We start from the raw sequence: 20,930 nt of genomic DNA, 5'->3' as shown, positions 1-20,930 counted from the left end.
AAAATACATAAATAATACTATAAAAGAATATATAAAAGTATGATAGACACCCCTGTATCTCCCAATAATTAAAATGAAAGAAAAAACGTGAAATGAAAGGTGTAAGTTAGTGTTAAACATATGTTTCCAATCGAGAACACTGAGCATAAAAACATTCTGTACAGTGTTGGATTTTCTTATTATACTACAGGACCAAAGTCTTACAGGGACTACAGACACCATTAAAACAAACAAAGCATCAGGGGTCAGTGGCTTCTTCCCACTTGTATTCAAATAAATGAGGGATGTTATTCAAAGACCACTATCAAGGATTTTTCAGAAGACTCTTGCATTCACCCATCAAAACAACAACTGCTAACTGGCTGCCAATCTACAGCATCTACTGAATTAATGTGAACCAGGTAACTGCAGACCAATGGACTGTGTCAAGCTCAGCACAAGGGCCAAAAATGGAGATCAAGGACAAATTTGTTTAGGTGCCAAAATCGAAGACACTACTTTACAGAAGGGAGACTAAAATGGTGGCGATCTGGAACAAATGACCTAGTCATGCAGTTGACGCTAACTCACTGGGGTCCTTCTTCCAACTGTTGGGTGAAATTGTACATTACAAGAAGCCAAATGGGGCTTTAACAAAGCCATGGAAGGGGTCACAGTGAGCCCAGTGCCATTAAACCTTACACACCGAACTCATAGAAGCACACCCTGCAAGTTGTCTGCACTGCAACCCCTTGATAGCAAACAAAAAAGAGAAGTGGGAAATTCACACTTTCCATACAAGTACATAGAGCCATTGAAATCGTGAGGTATAAAAGGGAGCGCGGTCTGGAGGGAGTCAGTTCGTCTCAGCTCAGTGGAAGGGAGACCTGGGTGAGTAGACCAGACTGCACGATTTCTGCCGCAGACTTCCAAGTCTTTTATAGGCTATATAAATGATAGTCAAAGCTAAAAAAAGTCTTTAAATAATGCGTTACTTTTTCCTTAAGAACGTATATAAAGTTTCTGAGGAATAACTCAATATTAGACCAATTACAGAATGTTTATGTGTGTGTTTGTATGATAGATGCTATATCATATTTATGTCATTTTAGGATGCAGACCTGTAAGTGGCAGCATTAACATGAATATCAATCCTGGAATCTAATCAAATGAAAAAGTAATTACTTATTCTCCAGAAACTTAATCAGAGTTGAATAATTGGTGACATTATGTTTCCATTTCGGGTTTCATGTGACATGCAGGCGAACTTTCTCTTCATTGTTTTGTTTCAAAAAAACATCTGATTCAATGTTGTGTGGTTGTGTTACACTAAACAAAATGTTGGGAACAACATAATTGTATTTTCTTAACATAATTCCATGTTAAGAAACAATATTATGCCATATTGTTCTGGAAAAGTCCAGTATTGTGTTATCTGTTTGTTTCCTTGTGTTGATTTTTCCATTGTCCCTTTTTCAACACCACTTTGTGTAACCATGTAGCCTACATTTCCCCTAAGGACATTTCTTGTTTTCTGGTTATTGTTATCATCACTACATACGCTTTCAAAATATATATTTTTTGTAGATTTGCATCACAATGAAGACTTTTGTTGTTATCTGTGTGCTCGGCTGTCTGGGGATTGTATCGGCTACAGGTACAGTATTGCTATTACTCCCCTGTGATCTGCTAATCGGTCTTACCATCTGTGTGAGTTTCTGTCTTTGTTTAGACATTTCTCTGTAGGCCATAGACTAATGGTAATTTCTGTTAAAAATAAGAAATACCTTAGATTTGGGCAATTCTGTTTTCTTTTTATTTGTATTCGTCGTCTTCCTATTATTATTATTAGTGTTGTTATTATTGCACTGTCCACCAGCTGTTGAAGATGATAAGCCAGATATAGAAGTTGAAGCAGGAGAGTGGGACTCCTACTGTGACACTAACTTCCCCGAGATGCGAGATAGCCAAAACTACACCGATGGGATAATTGTCTACTCGCTCTTCAGATCATCTCTGAACTTCACCGATGCTGAGGTATGAAGGTGTATGACTCTGGGTGTGTGAGCTGGGGTGACTTGCATGCCAAGATCTGTCTGAATTGAATACACTTTGACCATTAACCATGGAATATGGTTAAAAGAGAGAAACTGAAATAAGAAAATTATTATTGATTATTGATTACATTTTGCCACAGATGGATGGTGCAGGCACTGTAAACAATCTGTAAAATGTACGGTAACTTACTGGTAGTAAAGTTGCCAGTGAGATGTTGTAATTATGACAGTAACACAGGACTTACTGGGAAGTGTAATACTGTAAATTGTTTTATACACATTTATTTGCCTGTTGGTGTTCTAATAAGTGAAATGTGGACTCTCTTGGTATACAGATTTTCTGCCGGAGAAGATACAGGAACGGGCACCTGGCTTCCATTCACAGTTATAGGACCAACCGAATCCTCACGTGCCTGACAAGCCACAACTCCCGTGTAAAACGCGCCTGGTTGGGTGCCTACGAGCTTTTCTCGGTGAGACTTTCTGTGATTCCCGGTTTGGGCCACTCTCTTCAGCAGAGCTGTGTTTCCTCCACACGTAACGCCTTTTCAGATTAGCTACGTCACACAATTGTAGAAACATTAACATGAACATGCTGCATATCTGTCTGCTCGGCCAAAGATCAAACAGTTCTGTGGTCCACAATGTAAAGGTAAGCCTAGCCCTCAGCACAGAGCTTCAAAACAATTGTTCTGGAAATGATGTGTCCAAGAGCAGCTGAAAGATGTATGACCGGCTAATCGACACTGTACGACACACATCTGATAATCCTTCAGAAATGTCACAAATCCAATTCATACAGTCGGAGTCTCATGCCACTAAGTGGGGTCACGCACATTTTTCCTCAAGTCTGTCTATTGGTGGATGACAGTTGGTCTATCAGACAGTTTTTAACATTGGTTGAAATAGTAGAACTCATTCTGTCTTTCCGAGAGGATGCAAATTGCCCATTTTGCTGGAAAATTGTTGCCAGAGAATTATTTTGACAAATGGGATCCTATGAACTAGTCTTTGGCCACATGCCTTGACTTTGCTGGATGTGTCTTTCAGAGTGCCAAGTATGTGTGGTCTGATGGTACCAAATGGGACTACGCCAACTGGGTGAGAGGCTGGCCGAGGAGATACAGTCAGTCCTGTGTGGAGATTAACTGGAAACGTAAGTATGACCCTCCAGCTCCCCTCTTCTGAACAACTAGGACTAAAGTCCAACAGGTTTTGTAGGTCCGTTTACATCCTCACCTGCTCACAACCTGAAAACAATCACTTTGTTTAGCAAATAAACCGTTTAGTAAAGAAACTGGGATCCGAGGCCAGACAAAAAGCAGAAGATTGTAGGGTTTTCTTCAAAGGTTCGAGCGTTCAAAGGTTTGTTTTTAAAAACCTTTGAAGGTTCGTCACGTGACAATCACATCGATTTTGTTTTATTTTGTTAATAGAAATTGACAATGTTTGAATACTGTAGCGTGCCGCCGCACCCACTAAAGAATTAATGGGGTAAAGGCAGTGTGGTGGGGAGGAGCGTAGTGAGAGGCATAAAAGGTGAAGAGAGGCGGAACAAGTCAGTGTGTGGTGTGGTGTGTTCAGTCCCTGAGACCTGTGTGTGCTGCAGTACATAGCATATCTAAATTAAAACATTTGATTTGTATAATGCCCATTACTTAAATACATTACTTAAATACTTACTTAAAAAATGTTGAATATAACACTTCATAACTGTCATAAAACCATCCATAGACACCGTCTCTGTCTTTAGTATTTACTACTTTCGGTATAGTTAGTTGTCTTTTTTAATGTTTCTGAACACCGGGGCATATATTCAATAAGGTTTTTAAACCGATTTGCTATTTCCTACACTTTTTTTCTGTACTGAATAAAATACATATTAAAATTAACATGCATACATTACCGCGGTAAAATAAAGAAGGTAAAAATGTATGCTTTGGGATAGCCCTAGAAGATCACAAACCTTGAAGGCCAGTGTTGCTAACCACAGCCTGAAACAAAACTGCAGAGGAAAACATTTAAGCCCCTTGGCACTGGCCCTTTTCTACTTGGGTCAGATCTGGGTCCTGTCCTTCCCAGTTGACAACAGGATTTCAAGGGCATGGCCTGGTCATCTCTGAATACACTTGTCAATCTACACTTTAAACTGCATGCATACACACAAGACTAATCATCATGGGGACCCAGGCCAGTCCAGGTTCTTTTCTCTCACACACAATATAACAATGCAGAGGAGAGATTTTGTCACTATGCCCTCCATAAGACAGCAATTTGATCTCTGTTTGAGCTTCACACTGTGCAATTGTAGACAAGAAAGTATCATATTCAGTTCTATTGTCGATCCAAACATGCATTTCCCCAAGATAGCAAAGAATCGCAAGAATCCTATTTTGTTATCTTCCCCGGTTGTCTACAGGACCTGGGTTTGTGTTTTATTCTGCAGCTCTTCAGATCAACACCCCCCGAGACTACCTCAGTGCCGGGATTAGACGTTTAACTGAGGCCTCTATCGCAGCTGTCACGTTTCAGAAAACCGAGTGCTACGATACTCTTGAGGGAAAGTGACGCTCTGTTTCTCAGGCTCTCTCTCTTGCATTTTATCTCTGTATGTCAGGTGTCGGCCAATGGAGTGACCATAGCTGTTCCGTGAGGAAGCAGTTCGTGTGTGAGCACAGACACTGAGGGATCGCTCCGCCACAGACATAGCCCGGAGGCCGGCCCGGGATGTGATCTCCACTGAATTACTGCACTGCCTCAACTAGCATCGCAAACAAACCCATGCTGTCTTTCACCTTCTTAAAAGATATATACAAATCTTAGTATTTGATAATATTTATAGCTTCAAAATAATTAAGCATTTGAACCCATGCTTATATAAGGAATCATGATTAGAAGTGGAAGTGGAAGTTCATTTATCGATTTTACTTCAAAAATGGAAACATCAATGGCTGAAGGGGGTAACTTGCTTTCGCAAAACATAGTTATGCAATAAAGAGCTTTTGAAGAACATGATCAACACGTTGTGTCTATTTTTTGTTTGTTACTTTGACTTTAAAAGGGTTTCATTGTTAGTTTTTGTGGTGGAGTACATTGTGTAGTAAAGGTGTAGTGAGGGCTAAAGGGTATACGTTCGGTGTAGCCGAACCACTGCCACTGAAGGCACCACCTTCAGATTAGGTTAAATCAGTTAGTTTGTCACTGGAATTAGAGTGAAACACTGGAAGTTGATATTAAAAATACAAATTTATTAAAACACCAGGGAATAAAAAGACAAAGGGATTGCAAATTAAAAGTATAAAATGGGTTAAAATATGAAAACCACTACAATAAACTAAGTCAAATACAGTGGATACACATTTATGCTCTGTAGCACCCTATCAATCAGGCTAGCCACTCTAAGAGTAGCTGAGCCACGGCCAAACCCACTTACTCTGGTCTAGGCGGCTCTTGTACTCTAATCTACTTTTGGTCTATACTCAGATCCAACCGTACAGCCAATTCTGCCTACAGATTTCAGCTGCACTACCTCCACTCTAAAGAGCACTGGAATTGGCTTAATTATTGGACAGTGATTCCCCTAATTAAAACCTGACTGGTTGCAGAACTCCTACACCAGGTGTGGTGCCTTTGAAAAGGCAACCAATCAGAGTCAAAATCAATCAAGCTAGTAATTAAAGCAGCTGCACACTAAATTATACCACATGTGAATATATAAAGGAAAAGGGCACTGAAAGTCAAGAAATAACATGAATAAGTAAATAAGCAATTTAGGTAGAAAAATATCAGAAACAGCCGTGTTATAAAGGTCTGCTGGTTTTCATAAGGAATATTCAGATAACCATGAACTGACCAGTACAATTCGAGCAGTCAAGCCCATTCTGCCCTACAGTCCTTCAATGTCCTTTTCAGAGGTGTGGATTCCAGACCAGCAGAGAACATCTACCAACCCGGGCAACTTGAGCTGGAGCTCGAGACACAAGGGAACCCTGCAGGAATGGCCCATGTTTACTTACTAATCCAATGTGTCTCTCTGAAAATCATCCTTTTCTTTCTGTTTCATATTTCTCAAAAGGTTTACTGAAAGGCACTGACTTTCACATATGCAATACAAAAGTAGGAAAAAACCCAATTCTTTAAACAGGAATATAGATAAAAACACACAAATCAACAGACGCACCAAGACTAAAGCCTGAACACACTGGCAATCGAGAACTAGGAGGGCATAAAAAGTCCCAGTGCACACATGTGCTTGATATTAGTTTATATTTAAGTACGGTCTACTGCACTTCTATACAAGAAGGTCCCAGGGGGGTCAGCACAGGGAAGTCCCTGCTCTTCCTTCCCAAGTTGGTCACTCCGGATCACAAGCCCAGCCCAGGTCTCCTCACATCACGAGGCACTCTCGGGCTGAGGCCGGGGGATTATGCCGGGGGCGGTCTCTGTGCTGCCGCAGCTGCTGGACGCGCTCCTCCAGGGCCTGCACCATCTGGGAGTAGTTCTGAGCCTCCGAGCCCAGGTCTGTGATCTTCCTCAGCAGAATATCCATCGTGTCCTGGGACAGAGCAGGTGTACACTCACTACAGTCTTACAAACATGCGTCATTCTGAAGCAGCTGATCCCACCCAGGTAATTGCAAATCGGACTTGCGCCACATGAGCCTCCTCATCCTTCAGTCTTCAATTTGTTTGAAACTCTTTTGTGGGGAAAAACAGTTTCTTCAATTCAAATGACTGATCTGCGTTGTATCATTCACTCATAACCTATAACCTAAATATCATTCTTCAGGACATGGGGGGGGATTTCAGGCTATCACTGTCGAAGGGGATTCTGCTTCTCATTCCAGCTCAGGTCTGAATAACTTAATTGAAGGAATGATTAGGATAAGAAGTCAAATCCCCTGTTTATGCTTAATCAGTTGCTCATAAGGTACCTATACAACCTGCTGGAACCCAGAAACCCAGAGTACTGGATTTGGTTAACCCTGCCTGTGCATTTTTGCCTGTGCAAAAAATGTGCATGAAGTTGTTCAGTTCTGTAAGACACACAAAAAAAAAAAGAATAAGACGCACTCTCCAGTTAAAGGTAATTCTACTAAGATTATGCATTTGAAAAACTCTTACAAAAAGTGTGGGGAAACTATTTTGAACAAGGATGCCTACCTCGTTCTGTTTCATGGCCGACTCAAACGACGTTTCCATGAACTGCATCTTCTCCTTCAGGACTCTGTTCTCCTGCTCTAGAACCTTGCGGTCGGTCTCCTGTCCTGCACACACGGACCGTGATGAGAGACACAGAGACGGACAGAACAGATCTCAGCCACAGATATCAACACCAGCCAATCTGAATACAGCTACTGGAATGGATTAATTGTTGATCTTTAAATGTTTGTTTAGTTTTGTCTATGAATTACGTGTTAAAAATGCTGGGAGACTCTTAGTTTCTCAGACTATCACTCTTGGAATTGTTCTCTGTATTTTAGATGTTGGCAAATTTTTGTGGTGATACTCATAATAGCCTAAAATGTAAAAAACATACCTTATCCAAGCCTATTATTTTCGTGCATCAGTGTATCACGGTTTTATCACTGGAGTTCAATTCAATCACACATAAAAGCAAGGGAAACCAAATGCACTGCAAGTCAGCGCTCTGGCCTACTGGATTTCAGCTTCTCCATCTCGCTGAGGCTGCTGTCCACCATGAGGATCTCCTCCTCGTCGCTCTGAACTTCACTCAGGAACCGGGACAGGACCTCCTCCGCCTGGGAAGACAACAGTAGTGTCAGTAGCTTAGACAATTAGGGAAACCGTCTTCAGTGAGGTGTTCAGTTCACTGTAGCCAAAAAGTATATTATATATATATTTGTTCGCCATCATTACTGAAGAATGTATGTGTGTGTCCACGCTTGCTCAGACACATCTCTCCGTGCTTCAGCACTATGTCACTCTGCCCTGACTTGCCCTGTTCCCATAGTGCCCCACAGTGGAATATGAAAAGGCTACCTTGGGCCCCTTGTTGGGGGTGTCTTGGTAGGCCTGCCTGACACTCTCCACCATGCGGACGAAGTCTTGGTGGCCACCTGGCTTCAGGAAATTGCGGCGCGGCTTCCTCTCCTCCTTCAGGAGGTCCCGGCAGAACATCTCGGACTCGCTGTCGTTGCGGCGGGACCACTCCTGCAGCTGCTTCTCCAGGAACACCTGGCGGAGGGGCATGAGGGGGCTTATGACACCGAGAGAGACAGTCCTGCAGAAGTAATTATTTCTCTACAAAACACTGACCAATTAAAATGGATCCAGTGATTCATATGACATCTTCCCCAAGGTATATCTTGTATCAGGATACAAACAGTTGAATTAATACACTTCATCTAACTGTGTACCAACAGTCAATCCTGTCTGGTATATTATGGGTGAGGATGTGCCCCGAGGAAGCTCAGCTGCTCGGTTTCAGAGCTGCGGTGCCCTGAGGGGGGTGGTGATGTTGGCTCTCACCCCTAGCTCCTTGGCACACTCGTTGTCTCGGTCCAGAAGGCACTTTTCTGCAAAGTTACGGAGGGCGGCAGTGGCGCTGTCCTGGTGGGTGTGGGCGAGCTGGGCCACGGGGACGGGCAGCCTGGAAAGGGTGCTCTTCATGGCGGAGGTGTAGAGGAACACGCTGTCGGACTTGGCGTCCTCGTTGACCCTCCGCACCACCAGGCTGAGGGAGCTCTCGATGCAGGGCACCTCTCGGCTGTCAATGGCCTTGGTGTACTCGACTGCCAGGCCGGCCCAGGCTGCAACAGACACAGACACGGGTGCTGGTGAGCATGCAAAGTGCACCAAGAGGAGCAGGCAGTCGCTGTGCTGTACAAAGCGATCGCAGCCACACCTTTGCCGTTCAGTGCCACACCCTCCAGGGTTTTGGGATGGGCTGCAGTGAACACGTGCTCCATCAGCTCCTGCAGACGCTCCATGAACACCTCGCTCAGCTCCTCCGAGTCCGCCTGCTCCAGATCAGACAGCCTGTCTTCAGGGGCTGGCATCGGGAACGTGAAGCACCTCCTCTCCTGGTTAGATCAATCATTCAGGGAGGATGACCGGAGGCAGTTCAGTGCATGGATGATTATCCAGAGGCTCAGTGCCAATGAATTCCCCAAACCTTACGATACCCCAGTGATACGACGCCCACACAACTGCCACAGTTACGACCATGTTTTTGGACCATAACTAGAGCTTTTAGGTCCACAGTAGTTTTTATCAGCCAGTGCATTTCACAGGCATCACTGGCAGCTGTACCTTGAAGAAGTCTTGCAGGTTTTCTCGGAGCTGGTTGTAGTCTCTGGCCTCCCGGCTCTTCCCCGTCTTCCTGCTGCTCAGGCAGTGCTCCAGATACTGGTCCGAGGACACCGCCTCTCCGTCCAGCTCCAGGCGCAGAGAGAAGTCCCGCACGCACACCACCAGCCGAGGGAAGAACTGCTCAAAGTCTTGGCCCACCTCATCAGGACTGCTGTGGACCCGGCTCCGGATGTGCTCCGTCATGTTGCTCACAAAGCTGGAACACAGAGTCAAGGACGAAGCCCAGAGCCCAGAGGAACAACAACCGTACTTTCAGTCTATTAAAATACCTCTATTTGTATGTATTTAGACATTTATTTACCACGATTTTCTACTGTATGTAACTGGTCCTTATTTTCTTAGATATTTTGCTGTGAATAGACCGAATAGCACATACTGTATAGGTCAGGTACCCCTTTAATAATTACATGTTTCTGTAATTTATTTAATTATGCTTTAACTAGTCTATCTGAAAAAATAGCACTAAAAGAGAGAAGGAAGTTTGAACATGACAGGCACACAGGAGAAGGTACTGCAAATGAGAGCATTTATGGATTTTCATTCTGACAATGATCCATTACATTACATTTCAGGTTTGAAAACTATTTTTTAAACTCCATGCATTAATTTTCAGCATATTGAACACTATGCGACCCCCCTAAAGGATTAAGCGTTTATAATAATTGAACGCTATACAATTCTACATATAGCATTCATTTCAGTAGCTTTTGATTTCAATTGTAATTGTGTAAAATATAGGAATAGTTTCTTACAATGGTAGACCTTAATAAAACTATAATCCATTTATAATATAGATCTATTATTTTGAAATCAATTTGTGGGCTAAGGTATCATTTAAATAAATATTATAGCTATTTGCTTTTAAATGCATATTTTAATCACACAGTGGAAGGAACATTGTGGGCTACAATAAGAATACATTTATAATTGTGTTAGATCACCACATGATAACACTGAAGATGTATTTGAAAAACCCACCTCAGGATTCCCTTCCGGTGTTACAGGGATTGATGTGTATATTATTATTATTATTTATTATTAGGCATATATGCACCTGTTATGTTGATGTCAATCCCCTGGGCTGACAGGATGGCCAAATTCTCCTTAGGTTGCCAAGCCGTTGTGTTGCCTGTTTGGACTGTGTAGCTCAGCTGTTTGAAAGTCTTCCTGTGACACTGGTTTTAATCTGGGGTCCCAGATCAGTGGTTCCCAACCTTGGTACTGGGGGCACAATGTCCGGCTAGTTTTCGTTCCAACTGAGCTCAGCTGGAACAAACCCCAGCGGACCATTGCACCCCCAGGATCAAGGCCAGGGTCATACAGCAGTGGAGAGGAACCTTGCACAACTAATATTCCCAGACCACAGCAGGGCATGTGGATGAATGTGCAAATGGAATAACCACCAGCCCACAAGATTAAAAATGTAGGTTCAGAGTAACAAGCACACACACACGTGCACACAAACACACACACACCCCTGCTCTCTCGCACACACTCAGATCGCCTGGATACTTGAGCTGTTCGAAGCCCTCGTTGCTCAGCGTGCCTGTGGTGTTGAAGATGAGAGTGCTGGAGAGGAGCACGGCCAGCACGAAGATCCAGCAATCGTGATCCCTGCTGCCCTGCACAGGGAGAGACGGCACGCATGAGCGACACCCTCCGGGCTGGGGCAAGACAAGCCTCCACAGTGGGGAGTTTAAAAACGGTTTAATACCTTACAGATAAAAATGGGGATGGAAAGAAACAAAAGGAGATCAGAGACTTTAACAAGCACCATTCTTTCCTGAAACCACAACAAACAGTCACGTGGAATTTCAATAATAAGAGATATATATGAAATCGGAAATCAGTGCACATGACTGGATACCAACAGGTGCTTGACAAACCAGGCCTGTACCTTCTCGATATCGCCGAGCCCCTCTGTGTCCACCAGGAGGATAGTGTGGTTGGGTTTGGTGGGGTGAGGGATTGGCAAAATCCACAGGCCTTTGGTTTTGGACTGCACAGTGCACCCCAGTTCAAACCCAGCCCCTGCAGACACCGAAACAGACACAGTGTATTGAGTGCACAGTCACATGGAGACAGTAACTGAGAAACCTGACCTACCTAGACAAATCCAGAGTCTCTGAAATGACCTACAAACTCTACTACTTTTATGTCAAGTAAAAACTAATGTGCGCATCACAGCCCTGGACTCCAAGAGTTTATTCCGCAATGTAGCGATATGCAATTAGTCTGTCCTGTGTGTTGCCGTAAAATGAGTGCTTTGGTGTGCAGTGTCATATTTTAATGTAACTCAAACCCCGATGCAGAGATGAACAACTGTGACACATCTCCAGACGTCAGACTGGATTTAATAGTGTATTCATCACTAAAGAAGTAGCAAACAACTTCTGTCTCATACGACTTACCGCTCTTTTTAATTATTTTACATTCCCCGCCCCCATTAAACTGTACACTAGCAGCCGTGCCATTGCATTGTTGGCTCAGATGTCCGCAGTTCTGCGCAGATCTGCAGAATCCCAGCGACCCCATTGGTGGAGCCAGGCAGACCCGCGCAGAGCTGCGGACATCTGCGCTACACGAACCGAACCAGTGTTCCCACTGATCACCTTTCTCCGCAGAGGCGCCAGCCAGCTTGTTCAGCAGGAAGGACTTCCCTGTCCTGTACTTGCCGACGACAGCGACCACAGACACGGCGGCGGTAATCCGGGACAGCCGCTCCACCGTGTCCATGTCCACCCGGAGGCAGAGGTCCGGCCCGCTCACGATCAGCGGCATGGGGGTCTCCCAGGGGCTCCGGGCCGCCATGCTCGGTGTGTAACCGGACCGCTATTGATCCTCAATGTGAGAGCAGCACCGAGCCGAGGCGTGCAGACTGAAGAGCACAAGCCCTGCGTGCATCAAAACGAAACCTACCCTCCACTCAGCTAGGGCACTTGATTGGCTGAAAAGTCTCAAATGTGCAACGTTTCCTCAAACGCGCAGTGACACATGCAGCTCGATCACTGTGCGGCTTCTGCTACTATGTTGCAGCAAAAGTATAAACGCTACATGCAACAGTTTCAAAGATTTTACTGAGTTCATATAAGGACATGAGTCCATTCAAAGTAGTTAGGCTGATGCACATGACTGGGAATACAGATAAGCATATTTTGGTAACAGATACCTTAAATCTCCTCCATAGAGTTGATCAGGCTGTCGGTTGTGGCCTGTGCAATGATGTCCCACTCATCAGCTGTCCGGGTGTTGAGTTGCTCTCGATGCCACAGCTGGAGGAGCCGGATGTGGAGTCCTGGGCTGGCGTGGTACACAAGGTCTGCGGTTGTGAGGCCGGTTGGATGTGCTGCTGGCTTATGATAGAGGAATGAGCATTCAATTCTGTGGCAACAGCTCTAGTGGACATTCCTGTGTCAGCATTGCCAATTGCACGCTCCCTCAAAACTGAGACATCTGTGGCATTGTGTTGTGTGACAAAACTGCACATTTTACAGTGGCCTTTTATTGTGCCCAGCACTAGGTGCACCTGTGTGATGATCATGCTGTTTAATCTGCATCTTGATGTGCCACCCCTGTCAGGTGAATGGATTAGCTGGGCAAAGGAGAAACGCTCACTAACAGGGATGGAAATTTCTGGGATCCTTTATTTCAGCTCATGAAACACAGGACAGACACTTGACATGTTGCACATGTTTTTGTCCAGTATATATTAATTCATTTTTGAATATTACACAGAATGAATCTTGTAGTCGCTCTTTCTTTATACAGTTGTTTGGAGAAGTACAAAATGCATGTGGCCTGTCTATATATCTGACTATTTCATATTAAAATGAAATCACATTGAAATACAGAAGAAACATTTAAATTAAAAGGCAACATATCCAAATAAAGAGACGGACAACTGATTTTGTTCTTTGGAAGCTCTTTATTGCATCATTACGCATTGCAAAAGCAAGGTGGCAGCAAACAGACCTCTTTCTACTGTTCTTCATATTATTCACAATTTTGTGCTGATTAACAAATGTATCAGACTATGATTTTCCTTCAAAATATTATTGTACTTTTTGAGCAATATAAAAAGAAATGATGTCCATTTACCATCTGGATAGACAGACCCTATTGGCAAGAGTTAGTACTTTGTAAATCCTGAACTGATATTTACTAATAAATCCCATATTTGTCTCTCTCTATTTTTTGTCCCATATTGTTACGAAAATAATAACCAGATTCAGCTGGACCTGAGAATAATGTGGTTTGGACACAGGCAGACATATCTCAGCCCACCTTGCCCAGACCGGCCAGCTGTTCAGTGGAAAAGAGGCTTTGTTTTCCTGAAGGCTGCAGCAGGGTCACCGGACCAAAGCTCTCAGCTGAAGCTTCGCAGCAGAAGCGTTTCTCTCTTTCGATTAGTATTGACACACAAAAGCATTCGCTGTGCAGCAGTTCTGGTTACTCCATCTTCCAACACCTGAAAAACAGTTGGTACAAAATAAAGCAAAAGAAACAGGCTGGGAAATGAAGAGAGTGACTCTCCGCTCTTAGAAACTATAAATGCTGAGAGAGGCAGCCATCCATCAGACTTCACATCACTGCACTGAGGTCATCTCAGGGTGTGTTCGTCTGTGCAACAAATCAATTCATAAAACCTAAACATGCTCTCAAGGCTGCTCTCCATCTCCGTACCACTATCAATGCAGATTTGGTCAGTTTTAATCAGTAATATGTACTGCTCTCGCACCTCTTCTTCAATAAAACATGAGAGAGGATTTTATCTGCTGGTAAAAGCGTGTTCTTGGGACCAAAATACATACTATTCATGTCTGAACACGTCTTGCTCTGGAACCCGGTCGAGCAGAAACGCTGAGCTCAGGATCAACACTGATATTATAGATTATTAACAGTAGGAGACTTGTGGGGACACACTTACCATACAAGTTCATGACCACACAGCTGTTGCAAGTGTGAGTAGGCCTGCCACAAGCCCAGCTGCTGTAGTTCCAGCACGATCCGTCGGTCCAATGAAACCTACCCCACTGAAGTGCACATGCATCAAACACAATGGAAAGATTAACATGTTGTTGTAGTAAATTTCAAGTCTTCAGCCAATTCCCCATTCACCTGAAGGGCAGAACACGCTTCTTTCTCAAAAGAAACATTAAATCCTATCTGATGTACTGGGACAATTGTCACCCACCATGAGACTACATAAGTGACTACAATTTCACATTTTAAAGTGCTTTGTACTGCGGCTCTGACTGGGGCGATTGCTGGGCATTTCCTGCAGGACTGTGAAACCTTTAGTGCTTTGGCTGCCTGACTGTCACCCGAAAGACCAGCTGTGTGTTTTCACCGTAATGTATAGAGCTCATCTGGACACAGAGGCCTGCTTTTCCCCTGAGACAACACCGCCGCCCTGCAGGAGAGCATCGTCCATTCACAGACTGTTTCTCACCCTGCCACGGCGGAAGGCGCCGATCCACACTGGGTACCGGTGGTTGCAGTAGGTGGAGGCGCAGACGAGGAGTCTGTTGGTGTAAGCGTTGTGCACGGAAGCCAAGTGCCCACGTAGGTGCCTGCAGCGATGCTGTACAGAGAGAGAGAGCAGATCATTTATACAATTTTTTGGACAAATAAACCCTCCCTAGAGCATTTGGATAATATGTATATATCAATCCCTCACCTCAGCCCAGCGGAATGTGGCGCGATGTGCGAAGAATCGGAAATGGCAGCTCCCATTGGAGATAGTCTTGCTCTCGCACAGCCCGGGGAAGGCAGCGGGGCAGTAGGATTCCCAGTCAGTCACTTCAACATCATCATCCACACCAACATCAACAGCAACGTCGACGTCAGTACCAGTACCGGTACCGGTATCAGTATCGGTATCGGTATCCAGATTATCTAGATTATCTAGATCATCTGGAAGAGCTGGAGGAGCTGGAGAGGAGTGAGACACACGAAGAAGCAGAAGCAAAGGAAGACAATTAAATATATCATTAGACACATAACATTAATGTTACCTAAAGCGACATGCAATCTTCTAAAATATGTGACTGCCTATGTGACAGACAGATAGACAGATCTAGACACACAGACGGATAGAAATACTTTTTAGAAATATATTGCCACCATATACAGTGAACCAAATGTCATTCCCCCCCAGTGGCAGTAGAATTACAAAAGTGCAGAAATACAGATCAATACAAATTTCAATTAAAGCATTTCAAAAGTTCAGTAGTACAATTAGTATCAAATACAAAGCATATACATTCTAGTTAAAAAAATACAAAATGTTTACCCAGCTTTTCCAAATATTTTAAACTTTAAATATTTAAAACGTTTTAAATGTCAGATTCCAATTGAATGTTGAACTTTAACGATATAATTAACTCCTCAGTGTTTTGGATTTTTTTCAGTATTGACTGGTACCTATGTTTATTTATTTATTTTATTTATTTGATTGTTTTTTTGTTTGTTTGTTTGTTTGTTTTTTAGATAGCCAAGGCAGACGTTGTACCCATTTGCTCTTCATCTTTCTTCCAAATAAAATAACATTTTACATACAATGCTGAAAGCATGTAACATGTTTAAGACTTGGGGATTGTCTTGATAAGGAAACTAAATATTTAATTTTCCCAGTAACACAGTTGAATCTGAAAAAGGTTCAAACCTACATTCCCCCATGTGCCAAGCATTGTCCGTGTATTTTGCAGGCTGTAAATATATTGACAATGCTTGGTACATGGGGGAATGTTAATTTGAACATTTCCTGAGGTTCATGGGGGTTAAGACCTTAAAACAAATAAAAATCTATTATTTATGTAAGTATGTAAGTATTTATTTATGTCAGACTTGTAGCAGACATGTTGTGGCCCCACTGTTAGTCTTATTGGGCCCCTCAGGAGCCGGGGCTGACTGCAACATACCTGAGGCGAATGCAATCCCCAAACAGCCGAGGATGCAAAGTGCGATGACAGCCTTCATCGTGTGTAAACCCTGTAGACAGACAACGAACATGAGAGATATGCATTCTCACATCAACACCCTCACAAAGACTATGATTCTGTGTAGTCTGCGCTTAACAGTGTTAGTCAAAGAGAACAATACAATTAGCATTAGAAAGAACAAGCAGTAATATATGTTTTTCAAGCAATTTAGTCTTATTTACATACTGGTAAATTGTCACCTCTTTATCAGGTGGTACGTCTGGGTTACACTTGTAGCCTCAGTTTATAGGACATGAATTAAACACCTTTATGATCTGTTTGTATTAATGTTATTTGATTAGTATTCAGACATAAACCAAAATCTATTTAAACTGCAAAAAGCCCTAGACACAGTATCTGTATTGGCATGCCTTATTTACCAGCATGTAAACACCGCAGACATCCTGAGAACCTTTGATTTTCTACATAATTAAGCTTATTATGCCTTATACATAAATAATAAAACAATCAATTTATTCCATGATAATAATTTGTTGTCCTCTCATGTATTATATATTCCGTTCATAAATAAAATATGAAGGGGATATATATATATATATATATATATATATATATATATATATATATATATATATATATGTGTGTGTGTGTATATATATATATATATGTGTGTGTATATATATATATATATATATATATAATAAAACAGCTAAGATATAGCTGGTTCACAGACCTTGATTAGCACTAGATTAGGACTCTTCCTAAAATAACATTGGACAGTCCAAGACTAGTGCTAATCTGGCTCTGTAATACCAGCTCTTCATGTTTTATAGATTTATACTTTAACTGCTTTAACTTCATAATCGAGGAGTTAATTGAGGTACTCACCTGTTTCCCGCTGAGCTGGAGAAGATGTGTCACTCTCTCAACACAGTACTTACTTTTATACTAGGTAGCTTTGACAACTCTGTAAACTTTAATGAAAACTGTGAATATTACAGTTCCTCTGTTATTATTTCACTAACCTGAGGTTTGCTAACATGGTACCACCCAGAGAGAGGGGGAGAAAGGGTCGGGGGGGGGTACTTTCTAAAACTACTGCTTTCATATCGATGGTAGAAACTCATGAGCAGACGTTTTGTTCATGATTGAGTTGCCTAGTTGTAGAGTCAATGTAATCTGAAATATATTGTCTGCAAATCTGAATATTGAGTATTCCTTTCTCTACATTTAAAACAGATGAAAGTTTACCAATAAGTAGAGATTATTTGACCCAACTTGCTTGTTTGGTGGCTACAGTAACTTAGTGGTCAAAGGGAAACAGCCGGTCTGTTTTTGAATGATCTCAAGAAGTCAGCTTGTACAGCACGGCTGGGGAGTTTCAGATATACCACTCTGTGTGGAAAAAGTGTGTAAATATTTTCTTTATATTCATTAGATTGATAATGGTATCATTTTGCTAATTCAATTTTTGTCTATAAATCAAACATGAGTTTGCACTTATTCCTTTGTGGGGAAACTTTAATGATTAGTTTCTTGGAGTTGTACACAGCTATTGTCTAGGTTATTATAAAGGTTGTGTGTTTTGAGGGACAGGTATTTGGTCAAGGACTTAAAATAATTAACCTGTATTTATTTATAATAAACTTGAGAATTTCTGAAACCTCTACAGACCTCTAATAAAGCAATAAGCATTTCTTCTTTATCAAGAATAAATACATTGCTACCAGGGTCAAACTAGTGTGCATCCAGATGAGCTGGGGTTTCTCACTCCAAGTTGCTTTATTTTCACGTTTATTAAAGGGGAGAGTGTGCAGGTGGGGGGGGCAGGAGGCCACACAACACTTTAAAGTGAGGTACCAGGCTTCAATTCAGATACTACATATTAAATACACGTAACTGAAATTCCAATTCCGCAAGAAATGATCAGATAAAAAAAGCGTTGTATAATTGTGCATAGGTCGAATGGCCTCTTCTCATTTGTAAACTTTCTTGCTTATGTCCTTTATGTCTCAGGGGCTGATGTAGACTAGTTCACTGGGTTCATGTGAACTAGTCAGAATAAATAAAAGCCATTGACAGTCAGAACACTTGCATGGATTGGTTTTAGATCAATTAAACACTAATCGGATTGTAAGGTGCACCTTTATGTTGTAAGTGATTAAGTATAGTCACACAGCGCAGCTTTTCTGTAATGGGATCATTGCAGTGGACCATATTCTGGTCGTTTTGGGGCAGAGGTCAGTCAGCCTTTTTGTCTGTTCTTATGGTTGAAAACACTTTATCAGGGACATTTCTGAAGGCAGTGGTCTTCACGATGTCCAGTTGAGAAATATGCACAGGACAGTGAAATAAGCTTCCCTCCTTCTCACCCATTATCTAAAAGATGAATAAAATAACACATCAGAAAACGGTTACGTTGTGAAATCTTTTTACAAAGTGTGTGGTAACTACAATAGTCCTACTGCAGTACATCCTCTATTTTCCTTTATCATGTATATGCTTTTATTGTAAGTCTAGCACTTATTAAAAAAGATATATGATGTCTGTGTACAAGTATAACAGCCAACCTTACAGTAAAAGCGTATACCTGATAAGGGTATATATTATTCCTAGGCTCTTGGAAAATGTACTGTGTTTGATCTTGCTTACAGGCTATTTAAATAAATGTAATGACCAGTTAGGCCTATTTGAATTACAGCTCCTTAAAGATTAAGGTGGAGAAGAAAAAATAATTGTTGTATAACAAGCTAGCTGTGAAGGGGTGCTCCCCTTTCCTTAGTGAATTTATATATATTGAATTTGTAAATACCTGAAACTAAGCAGTACAATTAACATTGTTTTGGGGAATGTAATGAATGTAATTGTTGGGATTTAGGGAGAAAGTGTCAGTGTTAATTAGCTCCTAAATCACCAATTATGTTATTTATTCACATTGACTCCCACATTGATTTAAGAACAAAGTTCACAATCAAGAGGAGCCCATTCGTCCCATCGTGCTCGTTTGGTGTCCATTAATAACTAAGTGATCAAGGATCCTATCCAGTCTGTTTTTGAATGTTCCCAAATTGTCTCTTCAGCCACATCGCTGGGGAGTTTGTTCAGATTGTGACGCCTCTCTGTGTGAAGAAGTGTCTCCTGTTTTCTGTCTTGAATGCCTTGAAGCCCAATTTCCATTTGTGTCCCGGGTGCGTGTGTCCCTGCTGATCTGGAAAAGCTCCTCAAGTCCCCACGTAGTCTCCTCTGTTCCAGGGTGAAAAGGTTCAGGTCCTCAGTCTCTCAGTAGGACGTTCCCTTCAGACCTGGAATAAGTCTGGTTGCTCTCCTCTGAACTGCCTCTAGAGCAGCGATATCTTTCTTGAAGTGTGGAGCCCAGAACTGTCCACAGTATACAGATGAGCTCTAACTAGTGCATTGTACAGTCTGAACATCACTGTCCTTGTTCTCAATTCTACACTTTTGACAATATACCCTAGCATTGCGTTTGCCACCTTTTTTTTTTTTATGGTTTCCCCACATTGTTTGGATGAGGAAAGTGGTCTCATGCATTACTTTTACAATTCTATTCCTCCCATAGTGTAATTATAGGGGACTTTTTTGTTACCAGTATGTAATACCTTGCACTTGTCCACACTGAATTTCATCTAGTGAGGTGAACACACCATGGTGTTGCTACAGGCACTGTGGGGGGAGCCACAACGGTTGCAGGAGGGGGTGCAGGTACCACGCTCAGCGGTGTTCCTTGCCGCAGTTGACTGAGGACATCAGCAATCTTTTGTAGCTTTGTGTTGTGAAATTTTAAGCCAGCATCCTGAGCTGCCAAGAAGGTTGTGATACTCTACATCTCCGCTGGGTCCATTTTCAGGCTAAGTCTGCAACAAAGCACTGCCATGGAGGGAACCCAGGTGCAGAGAGAGCAGGCTGGGGTCAATGCCACCAAACAGTAGAATCCAGAAGGCATGCTCATTAAGGCAAGCAGGAGGTCAGAAATTAAGCAAACCGACTAGTAAGGACAACCCAACCCAACCCAGCAATCAGTGGTCAAAAGTACAGGTGATGGCCGTGGATCACAAAAGTACAGGCAACTGCTTCACAGTCTAACAGCAAAGTTGACCAGACTTAGCAGTGATAGGAAGTCACAGAGGGGTTTATATGTGTAGCAGGCAGAGAGCCATGATGGAGAGTGCTGGTCCAATGGGAGCTGAGGATGATTGAGCAAGTGCACATGGTGTTGAGGAATGTTGATTGTGTCATTGTGGGAGTGGCTGATGAATGTGACTCTCTGGTGGTTAACTTGGGAATTATGGGATGTGTGAGATGAAACAGTGACATATATAAAACCCCTACTGTTTAAAATAATCTTAAGGTTCTGTTTAGTAAATTGTCTTCAATTAAAGGTTCAATTGGGTAATTGAGAGCTCGGCTGGGTAGGGGCTCCTCCAGGACCGGGGTTGAGAACCCCTGATATAAAGTACATGCTGCTATAGTAACTTTGCAGAACTACAAGATTAGATCATTACAACCAGCTCACGACAAGACGAGCCCATTACACTGTAACTTACTATCACTGACTGAGCACGTAGACTAATCATAAAACTAAATTGTACATCTGCTTT

General features: G+C 42.4%; 3 protein-coding genes across 4 annotated transcripts; 1 reads left to right on the top strand and 2 right to left on the bottom strand.

Moving 5' to 3' along the window:
• Nucleotides 1-801: 801 nt before the first annotated feature.
• On the top strand, nt 802-5,051 carry LOC136711740 (lectin). Its single transcript, XM_066688191.1, has 6 exons — nt 802-870; nt 1,567-1,636; nt 1,859-2,016; nt 2,372-2,509; nt 3,087-3,192; nt 4,654-5,051. The coding sequence occupies exons 2-6, from the start codon at nt 1,579-1,581 to the stop codon at nt 4,719-4,721; spliced, it is 528 nt and encodes a 175-aa protein (XP_066544288.1). The 5' UTR covers nt 802-870; nt 1,567-1,578; the 3' UTR covers nt 4,722-5,051.
• Nucleotides 5,052-5,263: 212 nt separating this feature from the next.
• LOC136711498 (guanylate-binding protein 2) lies at nt 5,264-12,462 on the bottom strand. 2 transcript variants are annotated; one of them, XM_066687806.1, is made up of 10 exons: nt 11,983-12,460; nt 11,268-11,401; nt 10,883-10,992; nt 9,311-9,566; nt 8,904-9,081; nt 8,528-8,808; nt 8,039-8,233; nt 7,695-7,797; nt 7,199-7,302; nt 5,264-6,591 (listed from the first exon to the last, which is right to left on the bottom strand). In XM_066687806.1, exons 1-10 carry the CDS (start codon nt 12,179-12,181, stop codon nt 6,424-6,426), a joined length of 1,728 nt encoding a protein of 575 aa, XP_066543903.1. In that variant the 5' UTR covers nt 12,182-12,460; the 3' UTR covers nt 5,264-6,423. The 2 variants fall into 2 exon arrangements, with proteins under 2 accessions (XP_066543903.1, XP_066543904.1); XM_066687807.1 differs by lacking the exon at nt 5,264-6,591 and adding an exon at nt 6,598-7,071 and having other exon boundaries at nt 11,983-12,462.
• A 944-nt stretch (nt 12,463-13,406) lies between these two features.
• LOC136711499 (C-type lectin BPL) lies at nt 13,407-17,292 on the bottom strand. Its single transcript, XM_066687808.1, has 6 exons — nt 17,203-17,292; nt 16,294-16,363; nt 15,051-15,304; nt 14,823-14,954; nt 14,298-14,403; nt 13,407-13,838 (listed from the first exon to the last, which is right to left on the bottom strand). The coding sequence occupies exons 2-6, from the start codon at nt 16,349-16,351 to the stop codon at nt 13,777-13,779; spliced, it is 612 nt and encodes a 203-aa protein (XP_066543905.1). The 5' UTR covers nt 16,352-16,363; nt 17,203-17,292; the 3' UTR covers nt 13,407-13,776.
• Between the last annotated feature and the right edge of the window lie 3,638 nt (nt 17,293-20,930).

The sequence above is a fragment of the Amia ocellicauda genome, chromosome 16, assembly GCF_036373705.1.
Source record: "Amia ocellicauda isolate fAmiCal2 chromosome 16, fAmiCal2.hap1, whole genome shotgun sequence".
In the NCBI taxonomy this organism is placed as follows: Eukaryota; Metazoa; Chordata; class Actinopteri; order Amiiformes; family Amiidae; genus Amia; species Amia ocellicauda.
Note: the sequence above shows the minus strand (reverse complement) of the source record. Positions and strands in the feature narration are given on the sequence as shown.